The 22806-nt window shown below is 45.7% G+C and overlaps 1 protein-coding gene across 1 annotated transcript; it reads right to left on the reverse strand.

Moving 5' to 3' along the window:
* Window positions 1-1213: 1213 nt before the first annotated feature.
* On the reverse strand, window positions 1214-22485 carry ercc6 (excision repair cross-complementation group 6). The gene is made up of 22 exons (XM_084709808.1): window positions 22369-22485; window positions 21785-21973; window positions 21358-21586; window positions 20255-20375; window positions 19413-19527; window positions 18366-19110; window positions 17095-17226; window positions 16415-16573; window positions 14431-14566; window positions 12762-12932; window positions 11775-11951; window positions 8088-8204; window positions 7537-7632; window positions 5608-5826; window positions 5028-5138; window positions 4437-4556; window positions 4230-4324; window positions 3896-4041; window positions 3182-3793; window positions 2815-2983; window positions 2512-2590; window positions 1214-2271 (listed from the first exon to the last, which is right to left on the reverse strand). The coding sequence occupies exons 2-22, from the start codon at window positions 21957-21959 to the stop codon at window positions 1816-1818; spliced, it is 4380 nt and encodes a 1459-aa protein (XP_084565934.1). The 5' UTR covers window positions 21960-21973; window positions 22369-22485; the 3' UTR covers window positions 1214-1815.
* Window positions 22486-22806: the final 321 nt, after the last annotated feature.

Here is a 22806-nt window from a genome sequence, read left to right on the forward strand (position 1 = left end):
TGTAACTGTCTACATCATGTTCAAGCTTTCAGCTCCTGCTAGTGCCTTTAGAATCTCACGCCTAATTGGTCCTAATCGGATTATCGTGGCTTTGTCTCCCCACTGTGTGGTGTGTGTACTATGTGTGCGTGCGTTGGGAGGATATACGACCATGGTAGGTTACTCCCGATGAGGAAACAATAACTTTGCAACGTTTCCTCCATATGCATCCCAAGTGATTAGTCCTTAGTTATTCCCAAAACATAAACAAACGCATACACATAACCGGTGCACTTTTTTGTTTGGTGCTTTCCTATATTAAAAAAGGAAGATTACTGCTTTTGGGTTTTAGATTGACTATCGGGCCGGATAATTGCTCGTTTGGTGGTTTAGTGGGTCCACTTTACAAGGGTCTGTGCGTGTGGAGCTATCACAAGGCCAAATTTTTGATTTTGTTCACAGCGAGGGGTCCTGCGATTTATTTCTCTGCTTCGGATAAATGATCTACAGCGGGACCCTTTCAATTAGTTTTAAAGCGCACGGGGGACAACAGAGCGCAGACGCACGCGTCTCTGAGGTGAGAGCGAAATGAGCACGCGAGTAACAGCTGAAATTTGGAGGAGGAGGGCGGGATTGGATCACACCACATAAAGCGCAGAAAAGCCCCTCTAATGGTGCGTAATTGGTTCTGTAATATCATTACAAGCGGATAATGGCCAGTTACGGGGCCCGCCGCTATTATGGGGCTTCCCTGGCGTACGGCGTTTACGATATTAAAGGGGGAATATAATGATATTTTGGTTATTAAATGCGCGTAATTAATTTATGCACTGCTGAAAATAAAGTTGTTATTGTGACCTCGGCGAGACGCGTGGAGAAAATTGAAATCAAGTAAGTGTTGATAACTTTATCCTATGTCATGAGTGAAACGGCCCATTAATGGCAATTAGACACAGCCCTGCTTATGATAAGAGGAGTGTCCCCCAAAGCTGCGTTGTCAAAGTGATGGATTGATGCAGGAGCGGTCTGATAAGACCCAACTGTGTTTCTGTCCGTTAGAATAGTATTATCTAACATAACCTCATTCTGACAAGAATGATCAATATGAGTCCTACATAGGCCTACTACTTTATTAGACAACTCTTGACCCAAGTGTGTGGCTGTGTCAGCGTCACAAAAGCTACTGTCTGGGGGTGGGGGTAAAGGAAGGAGTAAGAAAACCAATAACAGACGATTTTCAATGAAATATTTATTCCATCATTACAAAACGTACAAATACATGTATTTATTATTCCTTCCATCTCCTGGAAATGGGCATCTACACTTCTATACAACTACTGGCTAAAGAGGTAGCACTTCTTTTATTTGTCCTTTCAGAAACTTTGGAAATTACTTTGAAAAACTGGAAATTACTTTGAAAAAAAAAAAAAAGTTTTTGTTGTGTTAAGATGTTTGGAAAAGGTGCAACCAGGCTTGGAGAATGACACTCAATTTGAGAACAAATACATGTTTGTACAAAAATATAACAGCATTCAGACAGCCATAATAATTTCACAGTATAGCAACATCAATATGAGGCAGACTATAGTATTATCGTAAGCAGATACAGCAAAGTAATGTTTAAATCATGTTAAACATTATTCTGTTCAATGGAAACATCCCATTTAACTGCAGCAATAGTGTTCAAGTAGATCCCAGAAACAAAAACCATTACAAACATAACCAAGTGATATATCAGTGTCATATAAAGAGCAAATCTAGCAATTCAGACCAGTCCCTCCTCTTGTTCTGTCCTGTCCTGTCCCCCCCCCACCCCTTACTCCTCCCCTCCGCTCCTCAGCGGTAATTCTCCTTCAGCCTCCAGGTGCCCTCCTGTCCGGGTGTCCTGTGGAAGTCACAGATGTTGCGTAAAAGCTCTCTGAACACGGGGGTCTGCTGCTGGGTCAGCCTGGGGGTGAAGTACTCTAGGACCTCCTGGGTGCTGGCTTGCCCGTCCACAGTGGCCTGGAAAGCCACAAAGTTACGCAGGTCCACCAGCAGCTCGTCATGCTCCGTGGGGGGAGCGAGGGGGGCGCTGCGTGCACCCCCTTCATCTCCCCCCCCGCCCTCCTCCTCCTCACCGCCCCCATCTCCCTCTTGGCCAGCGGGCAGACTGAGGTGGTTGCGGGCCTTCATCTTGGCCAGCAAGGAGGATGAGGAGAGGGGGGAGGAGGTAGACTCTCCTCTCTCCCCACTGAAGAGGGAGCCTGGAGTGGTCTTTCTGAGGAGGGACTTCTTTATGATGGCAGCATCCTGTAGTAGGGGAGAGACATAGATTAGATGGAGACATTGTGGAAGAGAAAGCCGAAAGGATAAGAGAGAAAGGGGGGGGAGCAAAACAGGGAGAAAGTGAGAGGAAGATTTCATGAGAAAAGAGAGAGAGGAACAGATAAGACAAATGGGGAGAGAGTAAGGTTTGAGCAATAGAATATGGAACACATTGAAGGTGCAGGCCAGCAGAAGGTAGAGGTCTAGCAAGTGAAGGTGTGTTACCTTGCACCTGTCAGGAGCTGGAGCAGCTACAGCAGGATGCTCCGACAGGAGAGAGTTCTTCTTCTGACCAAAACGCTTCCTGCAAGAGAGACCCCCCACACAGACACGCACTTTACCATAATGCAAATTAAACATCTGAATGAATTGTTATGTGCGTATGTGTCTGTGGAGTTGAGGTGCTTTCTGTGTGTGTGTGTGTGTGTAAATAAAATGTTATGCATGTGTGCGCGCGTGCCTGCATGTGTGCGTGCGTGCTAGTGTGTACATGACATGCCTTGCACCCGTGTGCATGTGTGTGTGTACCTGGCAGGTGGTGGAGGAGGTCTGTTGTAAGGCAGCCTGCACTGTTGCCGTGACACCTTCAGGGCCCTGAGAGCGTCCCTGGCCACCCTGTTAGCCTCCGCCTCCACCAGGACATAGTCTGGGTTGGATGCCTCCATGATGGAGTCATGCTGCATCACACTGTGGATGCCTGGGGGGGATGGAGAAGTGGGAAGGGGGGGACAGTAGTGATGGTGGGGCAATATGGGGATGAGAAAGGGACGAGGGAAAAGGGGATAGACAGATGGGAGAGAAGGAAGAAAGAGGGAAGAGAGGATACACTTAGGACATTATGAGCTCTCTGTTGCTAGAGGCTTCTTAACATGTTGTGTTGCGTGCGTAGACGCACCTGACTTCCTGAACAACTTAGCCAGGACGTAGTCATCACTCTTCCTCTGGTCCTCCGTCTCCGCCTGTCCCTCCTCCTCCTTCTGGAAGGTTCTCCTCTTCACCAGATGAGGGATGCGGTGGCCCTCGAACTTGGCATCCCGCTGGCGCCTGTGCTTCCCATGTCTGCGTCCGTCAGAGTCGGCCTGGTCACAGTGCTTCTTCTTCTCTCGGTGCTTCTGAGAGCTGACCAGGTTGTGGTCCATGGGTCTCTGTTTATCCCTGAGTGTGTGTGTGTCAGGACTAGCACCATGGTCTAAGCCTGTATGTTTTGGTCCATGTTTCTGCGTCAGGTCCGGATGTGCGTGCTGTGTGTTTTGTCCATCCGTTGACACAGCCCCATTTTGATTGGGGCTTTGGCTGTCAATCAACCTTTTTGTTTGGTTCAGAGAGTCAATACTGTGGAGAGGGGTGGAACCGTCTTCAGGAATGTGGTTGGCAGAGGAGTGTTTGCTCCTAGTAGATGCATCAAAGTGACTGGCAGGAGAATTTTTGTGAGCATGGCTTGAGTGGTTGGACTTGTGTGAGGAAGACCTCACAGGCTTCTTTGGAGCTTGAACATCAGAACCCGTACCTGCACAGGGGAGTCCATCAGATACACTTCTGACTACTTTCTATATTTGCATGTTACTCTGGCATTGGCCCTGCTAATGAAGGCGAGTTAGAGGTGTCTCACCTGCGAAGATGGCGCTCGTCTCTGTTCCCTGTGACCCGTCTGGGTTAGACAAGGTGAAGAGCTCATAGATGTCGTTAGACTTGAAGAAGCGCCTCTGTTTGGGATCCTTTAGGACCCGATTGGTCAGGAACTGTTTGAAGATTTGCCTGACCGAAAAAGAGGAAAAAGCAAATAGTGTTGGAGCCGGTTATCCCCTCTCTCTTCTTTCTTCTCCACTCCCTCCTTTCCTTTCCTGCTCCTCCTTCTTACCCGAGGAAGATAGTAGATATGATCTCCATTCTTATATCCCTCCTCCTCATTTCCTTCTCTCCCTCCTCCTCTCCCCATCCCTCACCTGTGGTAGATCTTTTCCTCGATGGTCCCAGCAGTAAGCAGTCTGTAGACAGTCACCTGCAGCTTCTGACCAATCCTCCACGCACGCTCTCTAGCCTACACACACACACACGCACAAACTCAGTTAAGAAGACCTGTGTCTGCATGTGTGTCTTTGTGCGTCTTTGTGAGTATGTGTGTGTGTGTGTGTGTGTGTGTGTGTGCCTACCTGGGTGTCGGTGCTGGGGTTCCAGTCAGGATCATAGATGATGACTCTGTTAGCTCCAGTCAGGTTGACGCCCAGCCCCCCCACTCTAGTGGTCAACAGGAAGACAAAAATCGACTTGTCCTGGAGGAGAAGAGAGAAGGATGACAAGAGTTTAGAGGAAGGGGGAAGAAACAGGAGAAACAAGAAAAAGAAGAGGCGAGACAGGACAAGGAGCATGGGATGAACAAAGTCTAGTTAGACTAAAGAGGTAGCTAAAGAGTCTCTGTTAGAAAATGAAATGGTTTCAGAAGCCCTTTCAACAGAGAATTTCCATAACATGGTTTGTGTGGCACTCCTTCTTAAAAGTTATTTTTGTTTGACTGACTTTTGGTTGACAGAGAAAGATAGACAGGTATGGAGAGAGGATGGGAAAGAGAGAAAGGGAGAGACAGACGTAGAGAGAAAGGAGGGTAGAAAGAGAAAGACAGATCAACAGAAAGGCTGGTACCGAGAAAGGAGGGGAAAGGAAATAAGGAGAGGGGGAGAGAGAGAGGGCCAGAAAGATAGAGACAGACAAGGACAGAGAGAGGGAGAAAGAGAGGAGGAGGTCACCTGGTTGTATCGGGCGATAAGAGGCTGTCGGGACGCTATTGTGGTGGTACCATCCATCTTCAGGTAGGTGTAGCTGTTCTCTCTTAGGAACACCTCCAAAATCTCCAACATCTGGACAGTAGAATGACAGAGGGAGGGAGAGATGGAAATGGGAGGGGGGGGGGGAAATGAGTAGGTGAGAAAAAGAGAGAGGAGCCTGGGGTTGTGGATTATGTCTAACAGGATTAGAGCAGATTAATATTACATGGACAAAGATACATAGACTGCATGGCTCTCAGGTTCCCCTCCATCTCTAATCTCATTGGTATTGACTAGACAGCTGGGCCTAGACACACCGTCTCATCTGTCTCTCTCTCTTCTCTTTCCCTGCTTTTCCCTTCTGTCTCTCACTCTGCTCCCTTTGACGCTCTCAATCCGACTCTTTTTGTCTTTCAGACTCAGCATTTTTCAGTGTGTTTGAGGTATTCCAGTAGCTAATGGAAACATTCATAAATGCAGTGTGTGTGTTCGTGTGTGGGGTAATTTGTGTATGGGTGTGTAGGTGTATTTGTACATGAGTGGGTCTGTGTGTGTTCCCGACCTGTCTGGACTGGGTGAAGAGCAGCACACGGTGGCCCTGCTTGAACCACAGCCTGAGGAGAGACTCCACCACCATCAGTTTGCCTGAGCGTTTCCAGTAGCCGAAGTGCTCCTCTTCCGTCAGCTGGTCTTCCGGAATGTTCCTCAGCATGCAGGGGCCTCCGGAGAACAGATCTGGGTGGTTACAGATCTTACGCATGGCAATGAGGCCCGAGAATACCTGCGCAACACAGTCACACAGCTTAATGTACCACAATACAACATCACCACAGCACGCAGTGGCAAAGTAAAGTCACACAATGCAACCACAATATAACACCACCAGAACACACAGTCACAAGGTAACACAATCACTTTGTAACCCAACACAACCACAACACCAAGACACGTTACACCACTGTGCCACAACACGGTGACACACCACAGTCAGAACGCAGTCACAACACACAATCATATTGTAACACAACACTCCACGTAACATAAACCCACATTTTACTGTATGACGTGCTGGCTGTGTTTCAGACGTTATGCATCTACCCATTGATATATAGTTTTGATAGAGAAAAATGACAATTATCTTGTCAAATAGATCAAACGTTTTACTTTATATAGGTAACTTGATATGAGTGGATCTATCTTGCTACTGGATTCTGAGATTGCTCAAAACTCAAGACTTCCCTAAGCAACTGTCTAAGAGAGAGGATCACCAAGAGATGGAGAAAACGGTCCTTTACTTGAGATGCTAACATGCTGCAGTCTGCATGGCTGTAGTGACGTTAAACAAACACATTTGCTTCAGTGGGTATTAATGAGCGGCCTTTGTATAACTGCATCTGTGAGGAAGGTAAAGGTTGGGTTGTGCTTCTGCTGAAGGCTCAGTGGTCACTGCATTAGTAATGGGGGTTAATGGACTAAGAGTGACCGTTCAAGTTGTGTGTACGTGTGTGTACGTGTGTGTGTGTGACAGCAAGAAGAGAGGTGTGTGCGTAACAGAGAGGAAGAGAAACTGATTAAGTGGGTGCGTGCGGCCATTTGGACCAGTGGTGATGAATGCGGTGAAGGGATAGAGAGCTTCTCCTGGGTTAATGCGAGAGGACATGGGAACTACAGCTCCTTATCCACACACACACACACACGCACACGCACACACACACACACACACACACACTCTCTCTACCGAGAGATAACTAAAGGTAGGTAAGTAAATTAGCAATTTATGTCTTTAGGTGATTGGAACCTAGCTGTAGTAAACAAGCTCAATTTAATAATGGTTCCTGACAAAGTGAAAAAGGAAAAAGAAAGATAAAAGAGTTAGGTGGAAGGGGGATAGAAGGGTAGATGATAGCCTCTGTTTAATAATGAATGTTATGCAGTGTTCCAGGAAGTCCACTACTGACCTCACCATCTTCTCAGAGAGCTTTCTGACCTCATTTGAAGATCCAGGTCACTCTCTGGCACAAGGCCGTAGGACAGTTACTGTCCTGGTCTTACCCACCAGTAGGATAGTTACTGTCCTACCTACTGTACTAGTCTTAGAGTGCAGCCAGTCTGGTTTGTTATATGTTTTGGAAACTGCAAAGGCAGCTCGGGTCTAAGACGGACTCGAGACACCGCAAAGACTGCGGCTTATGTGCTTTTGATTCCCGCAAAGGCTGCGGCTTGTATTTTGTCTTGTTACATTTACATTTTGTATTTGTTTTTTTACTTGTATTATTGTTTATATAATTATTGTTTTTATTGATTTTATGTAAAGCACATTGAGCTGCAATTCTTGAATGAAATGTGCTATATAAATAAAGTCTTATTATTATTACCCACCAGCATAAATTACTATACCACCTACTGTACTAGTCTATCCCACTAGCAGGAGTTACTGGACTACCTACTGTACTGGTAGAGATGTTCTACTGTAAGTCAGAGAGACAGTCACCTGCATATCTCCATTCAGCATCTGGTAGACCTCTTTGGAGTCCAGGAAGTTCTGATACACGTGGCGCTGGTCTTCGGTCAGCCTGCAGAACAGAACCTAGAACACACACACACAAGCAAGCGCAAGCACACACATACACAGCACCACCAGAGTATTGAGAACAGAGCATGTTATTTAAAAGCTCTTAAATGAAAAAAGAATGTGTGACGACTAGTGGAGATTAGCTATCTGTTTCAGCTGGACAGTACTCTGGGAAACAGTTAATAAGCTGGGGAAAGCAGCCAGAAAGTCAGTCAACTAAACAACAAACCAGTATCAGCCATCTTGTCAACCATTTTTTTTTTTTTTAGGCAGTCAACAAAGCTACAAAAGTTATCATAACAGTCTGTCTGTCCATCCAGCCAGTCAGATAGCCATTCAGCCAGCTAGCCAGCCAGTTTAACATGGTTTAAAGTAAATAATAAAACGGAGGCTAGGCGAGGTGGACACACTACAGCCTCCTGGTCACAGACATATGATATGAAATATGCAAAAGAGGAAGTGAAGCGCACCTGTTCATTCTTGTCGGGCAGGTTGAGGTTTGCCTTGACGTCTGCCTTCATGCGTCTGAGCAGGTAAGGGTTAATTGTGTCCCTCAGAACGCACGCACACTTGTAGGCTGTCTGGACCTGGGTGCCAACAACAACAAGGAATCACAATAACATAACAACAAACAAACAACAGAATAACACAAAGGCGCTGACCTGACCATCTGTCCATTGTTCTGACACCTGTCAGTCAGCAGTTACCCCCGGGGCAAGTTTGTCGATTAATCTCTCTCTCCTCCTCCCTCCATCCCACCATTCTCTCTCCGTCTCAGCAGAGTTAGTCATTAAAGATTGATCAGAGTGTAGTTGTTCTCAAGGGACAGAGATAGAGAGACATGGAGGACGGAGAGATGGTCTCTCTTTCATCACTGCTGCCGGTTTGATTCAGATCACACAGCAGGGGTGTAGAAGGGTTGGTCTCACCCAACCGGAGTTAGGGGGGGGTCTCTCGATGGTACGCCCCAGAGCCCTGTCAGTGAGTTAGCTCTCTGATGGTCGTTTATGGTGGTTTCAACTGCCGTTTAAACTTCCTGGAACTGCTTCTGTCACCAGGCCACATTGCCCCTTTTTTGAACATTCTATCAGGAAACAATCAGTCTATAGTGGTTGATTATCAATAGAACACTCCATAAACCACACATACAGGTGCACACTTGTACCAAGGCTCGCAAATTGCGAGCCCAATGTCAAGGGGCTACCATAATGCATCACCGGCCAGCAGGCTATCGGAAATAGCATAACCAAATTCCTACCATGCTTATTTTAAGGAAAAATACAATTGCAGAAGTTTTTGATCATGCTGAATCCATGTGCTAACACACACCATCATATACTCTGAGAAAAATGTTAGAGCAACATTTACTTGGCTCAAACAACTCTGGTATTGTTATTGCATTTATTGCCAAACTAAGATGTGGATGTTTCCATGAGAAAATTAACACATTGTCAGGCTTTTATTTGTACTTAATGGATAAAACCGTCAAGTTTATTGTTAGTTAAATTCATTTTGGGCTACCAAAATCTGAAGAGTGCATGCCTGAAGGGCTACCAAAGATTCAGAAATGTTGCGAGTCCTGTGTATGCACACACACATAGACGGACACACACACACACACACACACAGGTTGACCTAAGTCAGGGCTGAAAGCTGTTCATCCCCCTAGCCCCCAGGATCAAAGAGTAAACCTGCAGAGGGTCAACACAGCTGGGGGGGGGGGTAATAACACACTAGTAATATAGCCCTCTGGAGAACACTGGGCAGGAGGGGGGGGGGGGGGGCTACTGGGGCATCCTGTGATCTATTAGGAAGATGCTGAGTGGATTCACAGGAGGGGGTGGGGGGCGGGGGGTACATACATATGCTTCAGTAATGGATCCCACAGGCACTTTGTGGAAACACACGCGTGCCAAATTCCGATCTAACACAGCATCGTCTTTGGGCATACTCCTGGCATGCATCGCCAGGAGAGAGACGGGGGAAGAGAGGAAAAGATAGTCAAAGAAAGACAGACAGAAAGGAAAGAGAAGGTTTGGAAAAAAGAACGAGAGAAAAAGATATAAATAGTCAAATAAAGAGTTAGAGAGAAAGAGAAAAAGAGAGAGGGAGCACAAGAGGTAAAAAGGGCAAGAGGATAAGACTGCACAGCTTAGCTCTCTTCAGCCATTTAATAACATCAATAATTAGTAAAGGTTTTTATTATCGACAGTGGAAGCTGAATCGATAGCCATCTTAAATAATTAACTCTATACAGTCAGTCAGTGGGTTATTAATGACTGGACACTAATGACACAGCGAGAAACTACTTCTCTCTCTTCTCTGCTTCTTTCCTCTACCTCTGCTTCTTTCCCCTCTAACACAAGTTTTCCCTTATCTCTTACTACTCTCTTGCTTTATCCATCCCTTTTCTCTCCTTCCCAGGGTCCATACCCACCACTCTGAATATGATAGAACAAATTAATCATACCTGCAAACTCGGACTGAAAAAGGTGACACATTTTATGTTTCATTACGTGTTCTTTTTCATTTAGCTCATATCTTACAAGATATACATAACAAATCAGATAACAAAATTAATGCAGTGGAGGAGATATCCTAGTTCAATGTGAAGGATTTTGGCAACGTTGACAACACAATTTGCTGATCTTACGTTAGCTGACAAGCTTGCTTTCCATTATAATGTTAAACATGTCAACAAAAACGTTCTCCATAAATGGCCTTTTCCTGGAAGTGGTAGCGTGAAAAGTTGAATTCATCCACGGGAAAGTTGCAGCCAGGGGCTTTTCAAAGAAGACGCTGCCGATATCTTGATTGTGATTGGCCAAATGACTCGCGTGACATTTCACCAAAGATGTTTTATTGTGAAGATGACCGCAATACGTTTTTCAAACTCCCGATTATGGGAAATTGTACCCCCCCCCCCCCCCCACACACACACACACACACAAACTCTTCAGATCTATGCGATTCACGTGGATGACATTTTCCCATTCAAAACTGCGATTTTCGCCGAAAAGCGACAAGTTTGCAGGTATGAATAATGTAGTGTGTGTGTCTGAGGGCGAGAGTGTGTGTGTGCCTGACAGTGTGTGTGAGAGTGTGTGAGACAGCATGTGTTTGTGTGAGAGTGTGTGCCTAACAGTCTTAGGCATCCAAAAGCTCTCGATTCCATTCAATTTCTGCATTTATTTATTTGGATGTCATTATATTGTATCATACAAATGTGACAATGTCAATTTTGCCAAACTAGAAGACACAGGTTCTACATCAACCTTCCATCAAGCAGCCATCTGCCCAGTCCACCATAAAAGTGGAAAATACCACTCTTAAAAACATTGATCACTTCCCCTACCTCAGCAGATTTCTTTCCTCAAAAGCTGACATTGACTCTGAGGTCCACCATCGTCTGAGCTCTGCGAGAGTAGCCCACACCAGACTCGAGAGAAGAGTGTTGAAAAGACTGAAACAAAGATCTTCACAAAGACTCTGAGGACCAGCTGGGAGGACATCAGCGTTCTGGAGAAGGTCAACATGACCGGTATCATCCCCGCGATAATTCAGCACCAACTCTGATGGACATGACATGTCTGTCGCATGTCCAACACACGGAACTGTTCCAACATGCTGGCATCAGAAGGGAAGGATCCGCCATTGTTCATAAGGTATCTAACTAAAAAGGCAGGCTCTATTATCTCTAGAATCGTGCTCTGTAAGTAGAAATTTGCTAGGTGCATTAGTCGGGATCTAAGGACGTGCAGTGTCAACTGTTAAGTGTTGCACTCACACACAACTGTGTTGTTTGGATGAGCGGTTCACAACAAATACATTTAATCGTATTTGTCGCCGTGGATCTCGCGAAAATTCATTTAAACAGATGTTTGCTTCTAAATAGCACTGCACTAGTTAGTTTTCTTTTAGTGCATTTGATAAATTGAGTACATTTGCTCAGTAGAACTCTGTAACATCTGCAGAAGTTGAGAGGGAACTACAAATAATGTTCAGATCATCCTTTTCGCACGTCTGCTAAAAAATTAAGCCTGGGTTAAAAGATCAATCTTGGGATTTTAAGGATTTATACTGGACTGTTCAACTGAAGGTCGCATTCCACCTGAAAATTGATATTGTTACCCAGCCCTGTGTGTTTGCATGCGTACCTGCACAGGTGAGGCATTACTGTAGCCCCCCATGGTGATGGGTACAGAGAACTGCTCCATGAAGATGGGCAGCGTGCCCAGCTTTCCAGGGAAGACAAAGTCGAACAGGGACCAGAGTTCCTTCAGGTTGTTCTGCATGGGGGAGCCGGACAGGATGTACCTGTGGGGAGTACGGAACTGTGGGGGGGGGGGGGAATAGACAGAGAGGGAAAGCAGTTAAGTTCAACTGACTTACTGCACCTTGTTTCCTCGCCAGCCTCCCCGGCTACAAAAGGCAGGCCAAGGCAGAACACAGAAGGAGAGAGCGGACGACCAGTGAAGGTGACGGGTGAGAGCCGGACTGTAGCATACAAAGTGCCTCATAACCAGGCCCAAACGGAATACGCGGGCGCAGAATTCCAATTCTCAAGTAGAACGCATTGGTCTGAGGCAAAATGTAAATACACTTTTCAACTCATATTACGTCTCTATTATTAAAACGTTAGCCAAAAATGCTAAGAATTGAAAAGGAAATCGACCCAAATTACAGCAAGAGACAGGGCCAGGGAGTTCTCAGGCGATCTTTATGAGGATGGATCAATACTTTTGCAAAGTCTGTCAACATTCAATCGACCATATTTGCCGTCAAACTGTTGTGGAACATCCTCGGTCGCTCCGACATACGAACAGGAAGGCTAGCGGAATTCCGCAGATTTTCAGTTTGATAACCGCAGAAAATGTGAAAAAAATCTGCGCATTACGTTTGGGCCTGCTCATAACCTAAAGTGTTCTGCCTTGTGTCATCTGAAATTCATCCTGGCTCAGAGGACTGGGAACAACAGAACGACATAAGCCACGCTACTACTCTTTTCTCGGAAGCTTTTCAATTTTTTCCGCCTTTTACATTAAAACTCGATCACGTGCTCAACTGCTGTGTCTGACTCCTCGTATCTTCCCGCACTACACTTACGGGTCGCAGGGAGATTGTCACAGTGTGTGTGTGTGTACCTGCTTGACAGCAGTGGTGACCCCAGCGTTGGGGTTGCGTATCTTGTGTCCCTCATCCAGGATGACATAGTGCCAGTCGTGGCGCTGCAGTCTGTCCTGCATCATCCGCACAGCTGAGTAGGAAGTGATGAGGACGCCGTGACACTCTGCGATCTCGGGGATCAGCTTCTCCTGCACGACATGCACACGCAGACACATGCACGCACACATTCATACAGACGCAAAAACACACACGCACACAAAACCACAAACACGAGAAGCATTTGTGGTAACTGGCAACTTCGGAGCAAAGTAACATTTGTTAACCAGTGGGTGTTAATTCTCCCTTTCACGAACACAGACCATATTACAGTTATTTTCGATTGCTTAGATGCTTTGGTCAAAACTGAAACCACGTTTTAAAAACTCTTCACACAGTCTGCATTAGCAACATGCAGGTGGGCCAAACAGTTAATCTCCCCTCCAAACTCACTCAAACCACCCTATACACGTCTCATAATAAGATTGTTACACAATAACACTGGCTCAGAAGCATACATTGTCACTCACAAGACACGGACTTAAAACAACTACCATCAGGGAGCATTACAAAAAGTATTCAGTATTTCATCATAGAACAAAAATAACACCTTTTCACGTTGACTACAAAAGTCTATATAAGAATGAGTCCGAAATGCAGCAATTTGCTTCAGTATCCTTTATGTTTTCCATATCTTATTGTATGTAATTTACAGAAGTTAGAAAAATATAAAAAACAAAAACAAATTATCAATGCTAAAAATGTATATTTTTCCCCCACCAACCTGTCTTCCTTGATCCATGTTTCTAAACTGTGAATCATTCCAAAGCTGTCCCCTTTTGTCAGTTTGATTATGAGACAAAAAACTGATGAAATTGCTATCAGCTGTGTTTCAAATGATTCAATAATATTAAATTATTAATACAATAAAGTAAAAATAGCGATTTTTTATATATTTCAATCTGGTTACTACAGAAATGCACAACATTAGCAATTATAAGAGTTTTGAAAACAATGTGTTGGCATTTGAAAAATGTGCTGCAAATAAATTGTGTTTTGCGGTTGGTGGTGTACGAATGAGAAACGAGTTCATGGATTTTAGAGAATGTGGTCATTGAATGCATTGTGTGAAAGCAAGGAAAAATTATTCAGATTTTGGTTCACGTACACTTCTGTTTTGCTGACTGTGAAGACATTGGGAAATTTGGCTTCAGTTTTGACCAATGCATCTAAGCAATCAAAAACAACTAATGCAGTATTCACCCTTTCACAGACCATATTCATTCAATATTCACCCTTTCACAAATACAGACCATGCTAATGCAGTATTCACCCTTTCATAGGAAGGGCCAAACCCTCAGAGCCAGCTCTCAGACCAGCTGACATTATCAGCACCCTGCATGCACACGTTTGGTCCCTAGCGACTGGCAATTAAAAGTGTGTGTGTAGGGGGGAGGGAAGTCTATGTGCCAACATTGCACAAACAGATCTCTGGTGCCCCCCAGAGGAAGCCATCATCTCTTTTAGGAAAACCCCTTACTCACACACACAAACAAACACACACCCCAGCTAATTAATCACCATGCCAGAGACAGGGGTGGGGGCACTGGGTAGGGCCACACACACACACACACACACACACACACACACCTTGTTGCTGGTGAAGGAGCCGGTGTCGTGCAGGACAGCCACCCGGAAAGGGGGCCACCAGGTATGGAACTCCCTGACCCACTGGTGCATGACCGTAGCTGGGCACACGATGACAGTAGGACCCAGGCCCGTGTACCTGGAACACACAGGGTCAACTCCATATAACACCTTCACGTAAACTGTAGACATGGACAAGTGTAGCAGCACACACATACTGTACATACTCTAGACACAAATATACACACAATAACCCCTTACCCCTTAGTTTACCCCTAGCCCTTATGTCTCGAAACTGAGGGGTAAGGGCTACACAGCCCTATGAAGTAAGACACCACTTGGTTACAGTTACGTATATCGATGTCTCCAAAGCAAGTAGTATTATGCACTGATATCAAACAAAATTTGTTTGAAATGTGCTGCTAATGGAATTTAATTAAAACTGTAGACATGCATGGAGTCCATTCAAGGCTAATCAGAGAAAAGCAGGACTGTTGGGCAAATCAGCAATGTAACATTAGCGCAGCAGACTAGGAATTTTTAAAAACGTTTCCATTAAGAACATGGTTGCAAATACATATGTACATGACTGTGTAGAGCACAAAACAAGACTGTCATACATTTTTTATCAATTATTTAAGCCCAAACTATTACATTTATGGGAGTCTGGATGATCTGTCCGCCATTGTTGCAGGTAGCACAGTATTCACATACCCCTAGGTTTCAAGTAAGCTCCCGACCTTACTTGGTTTTAAGGGGTGTATACCCCTTTGTCTTAACCCCACCCCTAGATCAAAGAGTATTGGGACACCACTTACTCTCACAGGAACGCGCACAACTAAGGGCTAGGGGTAAGGGGTAGGGGTAAGACAGAGAAAATAACACTCCTCAATATGAATACCACCCACCTAGAGAGCTTGCTTTGCATTGTTTAAAGTGTTGGTCATCGCGTTTGTAAGTCAGAGGACCCAAGTTCAAAACCAGAAGTGGTCAGATCGGGAAGAAAGGTATACCTAACAGCGACGCAATGCCACAGTGTTACATAAACAGACACCCATTTCCCTCTACTCTCTGCCCCCGCCCTCCCTCAGCCACCCAGACGGAGTCCTGTTCAGCCCAGTTTGTCCACCAGGCCTCAGGTAGTCTCTGACAGTAATCCACCTGGAAAATATTATAACGATTTAAGAGTGTGATGTTGAGTCAGGACCTCAGTTCCTTTAAAACTTTCTGAAGAGTCTTTAGGCTACTTAAGAAAATACTATGAGCATTTATGTGTGTGTGTCTTAAACTGCTTTGAGAGCATTTGCCCAGAATCACACAGAGCATTTATATGGTGATTTGAAACTTTGCTGGTGAAAGCTATTGATACTTGCCTATAATTGAGTTTACAAACAATCAATTTGTGGATGTTGACTGCAGACAGAGTATTGACCATCCCCCTGAGTGAGTGTGTGTTTTGAAAACAAGAGGGCCCTGGCCCTAACACGTGTTTACTCCTGGGTTTCATGTATAATCCCCTCTATCCTCCCCTTTGATGTGTCCTTTCAGACACACACTCACACATCTCCCCCTCCCCCTCCCCCTCCCCCTCTAATGCGCACAAACACACACACTCTCTTAGACACACACACACACACACACTTGCCCTGGGTGTGGGCGGAGACTGTGTGTCTGTGTTGTATGAATATTTGATCAGGGTGATTTCTGCTGGAGAGAGTTTTTGTCTGAATTATTAAACATGTTTCAATTATCAGACTCATCTCACTTTTACTGCAGACATCACAGGGAAACACTAACTTGACACACAGTGTGTGTCTGTGCGAGCGTCCTGTGTATGCATTGGTTTCTGTGTGTGTTTGTTTCTGTGTGTTTCTGTGTATGACGCGTGCATGTGTGCGAGAGTGCGTGTGTGTGTGTAGGTGTGTTTGTTTCTGTGTGTGTGTGTGTTTGCGTATGTGTGTCTGTGTGTGAAAGAGAGTGTGTGTACCTGTAGTTGCACCCTCGTGTTCTGAGCTTGCTATAGCTCAGCGCGGCGAGGAAAACGATGGCCTGGATTGTTTTACCCAATCCCATCTCATCACCCAGAATCCCTCCAGCCTGCTGACAGTGCAGCTCCCACATCCAACGCACACCTGTCTGCTGGTACCTGAAACACACACACACAAATATGAACACACACACAAACATCTGCTGCGCTGGGATGTTCATGCAAACACCGAAGCCCCTCCCTCCACGCCAATCCCTCCCTCTACCTCCCTCCCTCATCTCCATCCCACTTCCTCCACCCCCCTATCTCCATTTTACAGTGTGTTGTGATGAATTAATCATAAAGCCATTATCACTATTGATTTGATGTAAAGGGCCTTAAGTGGTGTGGGAGTGGCATACAGCGCAATACAGGACAAACACACACACACACACAGAAACTCACACACACCTGGAATCCTTATGAAAATCAACCATCCTATTGTGCTACAGCGCAAAGGTAGCACTGGTATCTGACCAGATAGGCATTATGTATGACTTATTCACGACACTAACCTTGTAGGTGAATGGGAAACATTAATGGCTCTAAATTAAGTTGTGTACGCGTTCCTTCAGCTCAGAAAACTTTGTGTTTATGATTATGACTGGAGTGTGTGTGTGTGTGTGGTGTGTGTTGCTTACTTGAAGAGTTTTTTCCAGAGAAAACCAGGTACTTTGAACCCCTCATCAAACTCTGCATCACTGTCGTCCTCCTCCTCCTCTCCTCTCTCTCTCCTCTCCTCCCTCTCTCTCAACCGCTGCCTCTTCCATTTCCTGTACAAAACACAAAACAGTCAGTACACACAACTGGCAGACCAGGACTAGACAGGTAGAACAGCTATAAACAAGTACATTTGCTCTAGTTTGGTAGCCTTGTAAAAAAAAAAAAAGTAACTATAGACTAGTAGAGAAGTAGACTGGTAGAGCAGCTATTGACTGGTAGACTGGAATAGTGACTACAGACTGGTAGAGCAGTCGACAGGTATAGCTATAGACCGGTAGAGTGGTTGACAGGTGGAACAGCCATCGACTGGTAGACTGGAAGAGTAGCTATAGACTACTGAGTTACAGACTGGTAGAGCAGCTTTAGACTAGTCAAGGGGAAGAGTAACTATAGACAGGTTGAGTGCTCTCTGAGAGCAGTTGGAGATGTAGGGCAGAGTGTGTTTGATAGGAGTGGGATCGAAGAGCAATTTTAATGGAGAGGGGTAGAGAGGGCAGTTAGAAACAACGTCGTCACACAGCAAATGAAGATTGATACAGACAATTAGTCGTGTGAGCTCCCAGGAAAGGTGTGGAGAGGAACGGATAAGAATCCATCTTCATTTGGGGCCGGTCCTGTCACCCTGTGCTGAAACTAGTCCTCCGGAAGGCCTGGGAGACCACTGCCTCTAATTAAGTCAAGACTAAGCATTGGTTCAGTTAATTACGCTTTTCGGCCCACCTCCCCCCGCCCCTCCCCTTTTTCTCTACTCACACACACACACACACAAACACACACACTCTCTCTCTCTACTACTTTCCCTGTCCACCATCCACCTCCACTTATTGTCCTCTCCCCTCAACATTCTCTCTTCTCATACAGTCTTCTCCATCTTCTCATTCACAGACTTTACCTGCCATCTCCCTTTGCCTTCCCCCCCCCCCCCTTGACTGCCCGTTATCTCTCGACACACTTCTGTCTGTCCCCTTTCTTCCTCTCATTCCCCAGCCCAGTGCCGGGCTGTTGATCAGAGAAATTGCCTAGTCAGGACTACAAGTGACCAATGAGTACTAGAAAAAGAAGGACAGAGAGAGACAGACCAAGACAGACAGAGAGAGGGACAGATGCAGAGAAGGCCACACAGAGAGAGAGACAGGCATACAGATGGACAGACAGAAAGCGAGATGGTAGACAGAAGCCAGTATGTTACCGTATCCTCTGTTTGTAGAACTCTATATCGCCGTCATCTTTGAATTTCTTCTCCTGTCCCTTTTTCCCATTTTCCTCCTCTTCCTCAGAGCTGCTGGGGCAATACTCCTCCTCACTCTCCTCCTTCTTATTCTTCCCCTTCTTCCTCCCTTTTCCATCGCTCTTTGTCCTGTAGGGCTTCAGGCTGTACCCCTCCTCATCCTCCTCTCCCCAACCTTCCTCCGCGGCCTCCCTCTCCTCTTTCTCAAGGTCCATCCCCTCATCACTGGGCAGGTACTCAGACCCCTCGCTGTCCGTCTCCTCTCCTCCGGCACGCTGCTTCCTCCTGGGCTTGGGCGCCTGGGGCTCCCCCTTGGCCCTGGCCTTAGGGTGGGCCCTTAAGGCACTTCTCTGGAGCTTGCGCATGCGGTTCTGAAGCTTGTCCTTCAGCGAAGAGGAAGAGGAGGACACCGTCTGCCCGCTGGTCTTCCTCCCGTCGCCCTCAACTGCCATCTTCTTCCTCTTCAGAGGTGTGTGTCTCTTCCTCTTCTCTTCTCTTCCTCTTCCGGCCAGCTGAGCTTGGTCAGCCAGGTAGAGGTCGAACCCGGTGTTCTCGGACAGCATCAGCTTCCTGGGTTCCTTCTTCTTCTCCTCCTTTGGAGGGATCCTCGTCCCGAACGGGGTCATGTGACCGGTCCGGATAAGCTCCTCCCACTCGGTCTCCTGGGAGGGCATCAGCATGCTTCCAAGGGTGGAGGGGCCCGGCTCTGGATGGACAAGCACACACACACAACAGGTTTACTCTAAATTCCCTACTTGAAACCCAGGTATTTGTCCTCCATCACAACTAGATGATGTCAGCCTCATGCTTACCCAACAACACAGTGGCAAACACCCACACACAAGCTACTGCTACGACCTCTATTAAAATAAACCCATGCTTGTCTATGTACACACACTTCTATGTTCACACACACGCACTTCTATGTATACACACACACTTTTATGTACACACACACACACTTTTATGTACACACACACACTTCTATGTACACAGACACACAGTCACCTTCCTCCCCGTCGTCCTCAGCCAGTAGCTCAGTCTCCACCCGGAGGGCATCCTCTCCTCCTAGCACCGCCTGCAGTCTCCGCTGCTTGGCCCTGATCTTCCTCAGCTGCTTCTCCTACAGCGGGGAAGACGTGCTCTCTTCATCATCATCATTATTACCATCATATCATGGTCATTACCATCAATATTATCACTACCAACATCATTATCATTACCATTATCATCATCAACATCATTTTCTTCAATATCGCTGTTATTAACATCCACCTTACAGTATCTCTGTAACAACTATTTATCTACAAAGACAGGGCTTGAAATGTACTTTTTTACTTGGTGGCACTGGTGCTCCCAACATTAAAATGTTGGGAGCACCAGCAAAAATTTAGGAGCAGCCAACAAATATTAAGGAACAGCACAAATACAATTTTTATGTTATAGATTTATTTTGCGCGCAAGTTAGCTCACGTGACAACGGGGCGTAGTGACAGACAGCGAATATTAACCAATCTAAAATCTGCATTCAAGTTTAGAACAAAAATATGGCATTTAATTGGTTATGTAACGGTGGACCGGTCACTGTATCAGCTCACAGCAGGCACATGTATTGGCTAATTAGCGAGCATTTTGGTAAGAAAATAAAACAGGTTGCACCATAACGATTATTTGCCCTAACACAAATGCTCCCAAATATATTTGAGGTTGCACAGACACAATTTCTGGAGCAAATGCAACCAAAATGGTTGCAATTTCAATTCCTGCATATATAGACAATAACCTTGACAAGACATTTATTTAACCGCCACTTTTACTATCAGTCTATAAGTATTTGATTCTCCTCTGACCTTGTTCTCTTTCTGGCGTCTGACGGACTCCACCTTCCTGCTGATGTCCTTGCTGGAGGCAGCGAAGGGAGTCAGCTGGTCTATGATCTTGTTGATGTGCTTTAGAGCGGCAGTGCATGACCTGAGAAACACACAACAGGCAGCAAGAGAGGCAGAAGTTATGAGCATGTTATAAACCACATCTAACCTTGCTATAACCATGTACCATAAGGATATTGATTTAATCCATGCAGTAAATGGATGAACGTAAAACATGTAAAGTGAAGCCTAAGCTTTATGAGTCCTCTGTGTGTCCATCTCAACACTGCTTTGTTCCTACTGTCAGCATCACCCACCAGGCCCAGACTCGTGTCCAGGGGGGTATTCTCGAAAGCGGGTTCAGTTACCCTAAAATGAGGCAAACTCTGGGTTTTCCGATCAAGAAAGAGAGGTAACGAAAACTTTTAGTAAGTGTCCATGGTAACTTACTCTGTGAAACTAACCTACTAGCCATCAGGTTTTCCATAACAAACTCTGCATTTCTACCTATCCCCTCCCACTTTCAGAGCCTGATACAGTTGACAGATATGGGGTGTCCTTTCCTGGTTCAGCCTACCGATCTCGAACAAAATGTAATTTGCATAGTTATACATTTACATTTAGTCATTTAGCAGACGCTCTTATCCAGAGCGACTTACAGTATGTACAGGGATATTCCCCCGAGGCAAGTAGGGTGAAGTGCCTTGCCCAAGGACACAATGTCATTTGGCACGGCCAGGAATCGAACCAACAACCTTCTGATTAATAGCCCGACTCCCTAACCGCTCAGCCATCTGACTTATCTCAGCCATCTGAGTATACCGCTCAGCCATCTGAGTTATACGTCGGGAGAGGATTGTAAAACCGCAATTCAATGTGCTTTAATTCCCTGATGAACGTTAGCGTTTCCCGTCACACTTCGAAATTTATTTTATCAACATTGTCCGCCCTTACATAGGGTGACCAGATTTTAGTTTGTGAAAGAGGACACTTCGTCGCGGTGGCAGCCTCCACCGTCAGGCCCTTTGTCCATCCTCTTCAGCCACATGGCCTCCACCCTCAGCCTCCCACCTTCTCCTCCTCACCTGACATCATCCAGGACTGACTGGTACTCCTTCTCGGCCTCTGCTTTGGCTGCAGCCTGGCCAGCCTCCTGGATGGCCTGGTCCACTTGCTGCAGCACGCCCTGCTCCAAAACATCGTGGTCGTACACCGCCACGCCAAGGCCCTGCAGTTCCGCAGCCCCAGAACTGGCACTTGCCGCCTGGATACACTGACGGTTAATCTGGAGCAGGGCCTTGGATCTTTTACAACCTGAGGATCAAAGAAAGAGGGTTAACACACTGATTGAGATCATGATTAATACAAACAATTAATAGAGAATCAACAGTACTATTTAATAATGCCACTCTCAAAGTATTGTTTGTTAAACATTTATTATGCAAGGGTGTGATTTTTCTACAGTGGCATCAGCACCAGATGTCTAGCTAACCCTTCATACCAGAAACATACCACTGCTGCTATCGCTCGGTCCACTATCGTTTGGGCAGGCTTCTGAAGGCTCAGAGTCCCCGCTGGTCCCCTGGATGGAGACCTGGGCAGCCCCATCCTCCTTTGCATCTCCCTGGGTGAATGCAGCGCTGTATTTGGATGGGGGCACCTGATCCTCGCTACCATCTATGGGCATGCTAGCTAGTACAGCTAGCAACGCGACAGTTTGACATACAGACACACAAAAGACAAATCACGTGTATAAACGAATATAAACGTAAAGTATTACATGTGTCATTGGAAATGATAGCTTGCATTGCTTGAGACTATGTAGGCTATGATTGTGTATGTTTGACTGTCTGTAGCTATCTGGGCTAGCAGTAGCATCATGCTAACTCTCAAGCCACCGTTGGTCATTGTGCTTATACTGTAAAGCTCTCTAGCGTGCTAGCTAATGCTACTATGATTCTGACACAAATGTAACAGAAAACTACGTTTTTGTCACAAACAGTGGCATAGCAACACCAGCAAAGCTTCACAAACAGTTCCTACACTTGTCACTTGTATCTCTGAAATACAGTAATACTATGTGGCAAGATGCTTACCAAAATCTCAGTTACAAAACATGTCAGGACAGACGCCATTCATTTCTGTACTACTACTACGGTGTTTCGGAGACAACCAAAGAAGACAGACGCGGTCTACTCTGCACAGTGTTTGCATGGCTCCTCTAGTGGAACCCATGTGTAAATACATTGCGCAGTTAAAGTTTTTTCCTATTGCTCACACACTTTTTCATACTATTGAGAATTTGGCTCGTTATGTCAAAACACTCCTTTCTAAAAATCACATTTTTGCAACAAAACCATAGACACAAGCGCCATTTGAATTACTCTTTCATATCACCAGCAGGCAGCAACACACTGATGGGCGCTATATAAACACTGCAGTCTTTGTGTTTCAATTTTTATTGTCCTTTTCTCAGACTCTGTAAAACTCAAAAGTAGAATTTATGCAGTAATCAAAGACATTTTTACAAAAAA

Source organism: Hypomesus nipponensis, chromosome 11, assembly GCF_054491055.1.
Source record: "Hypomesus nipponensis isolate SF chromosome 11, ASM5449105v1, whole genome shotgun sequence".
Classification (NCBI taxonomy): Eukaryota; Metazoa; Chordata; class Actinopteri; order Osmeriformes; family Osmeridae; genus Hypomesus; species Hypomesus nipponensis.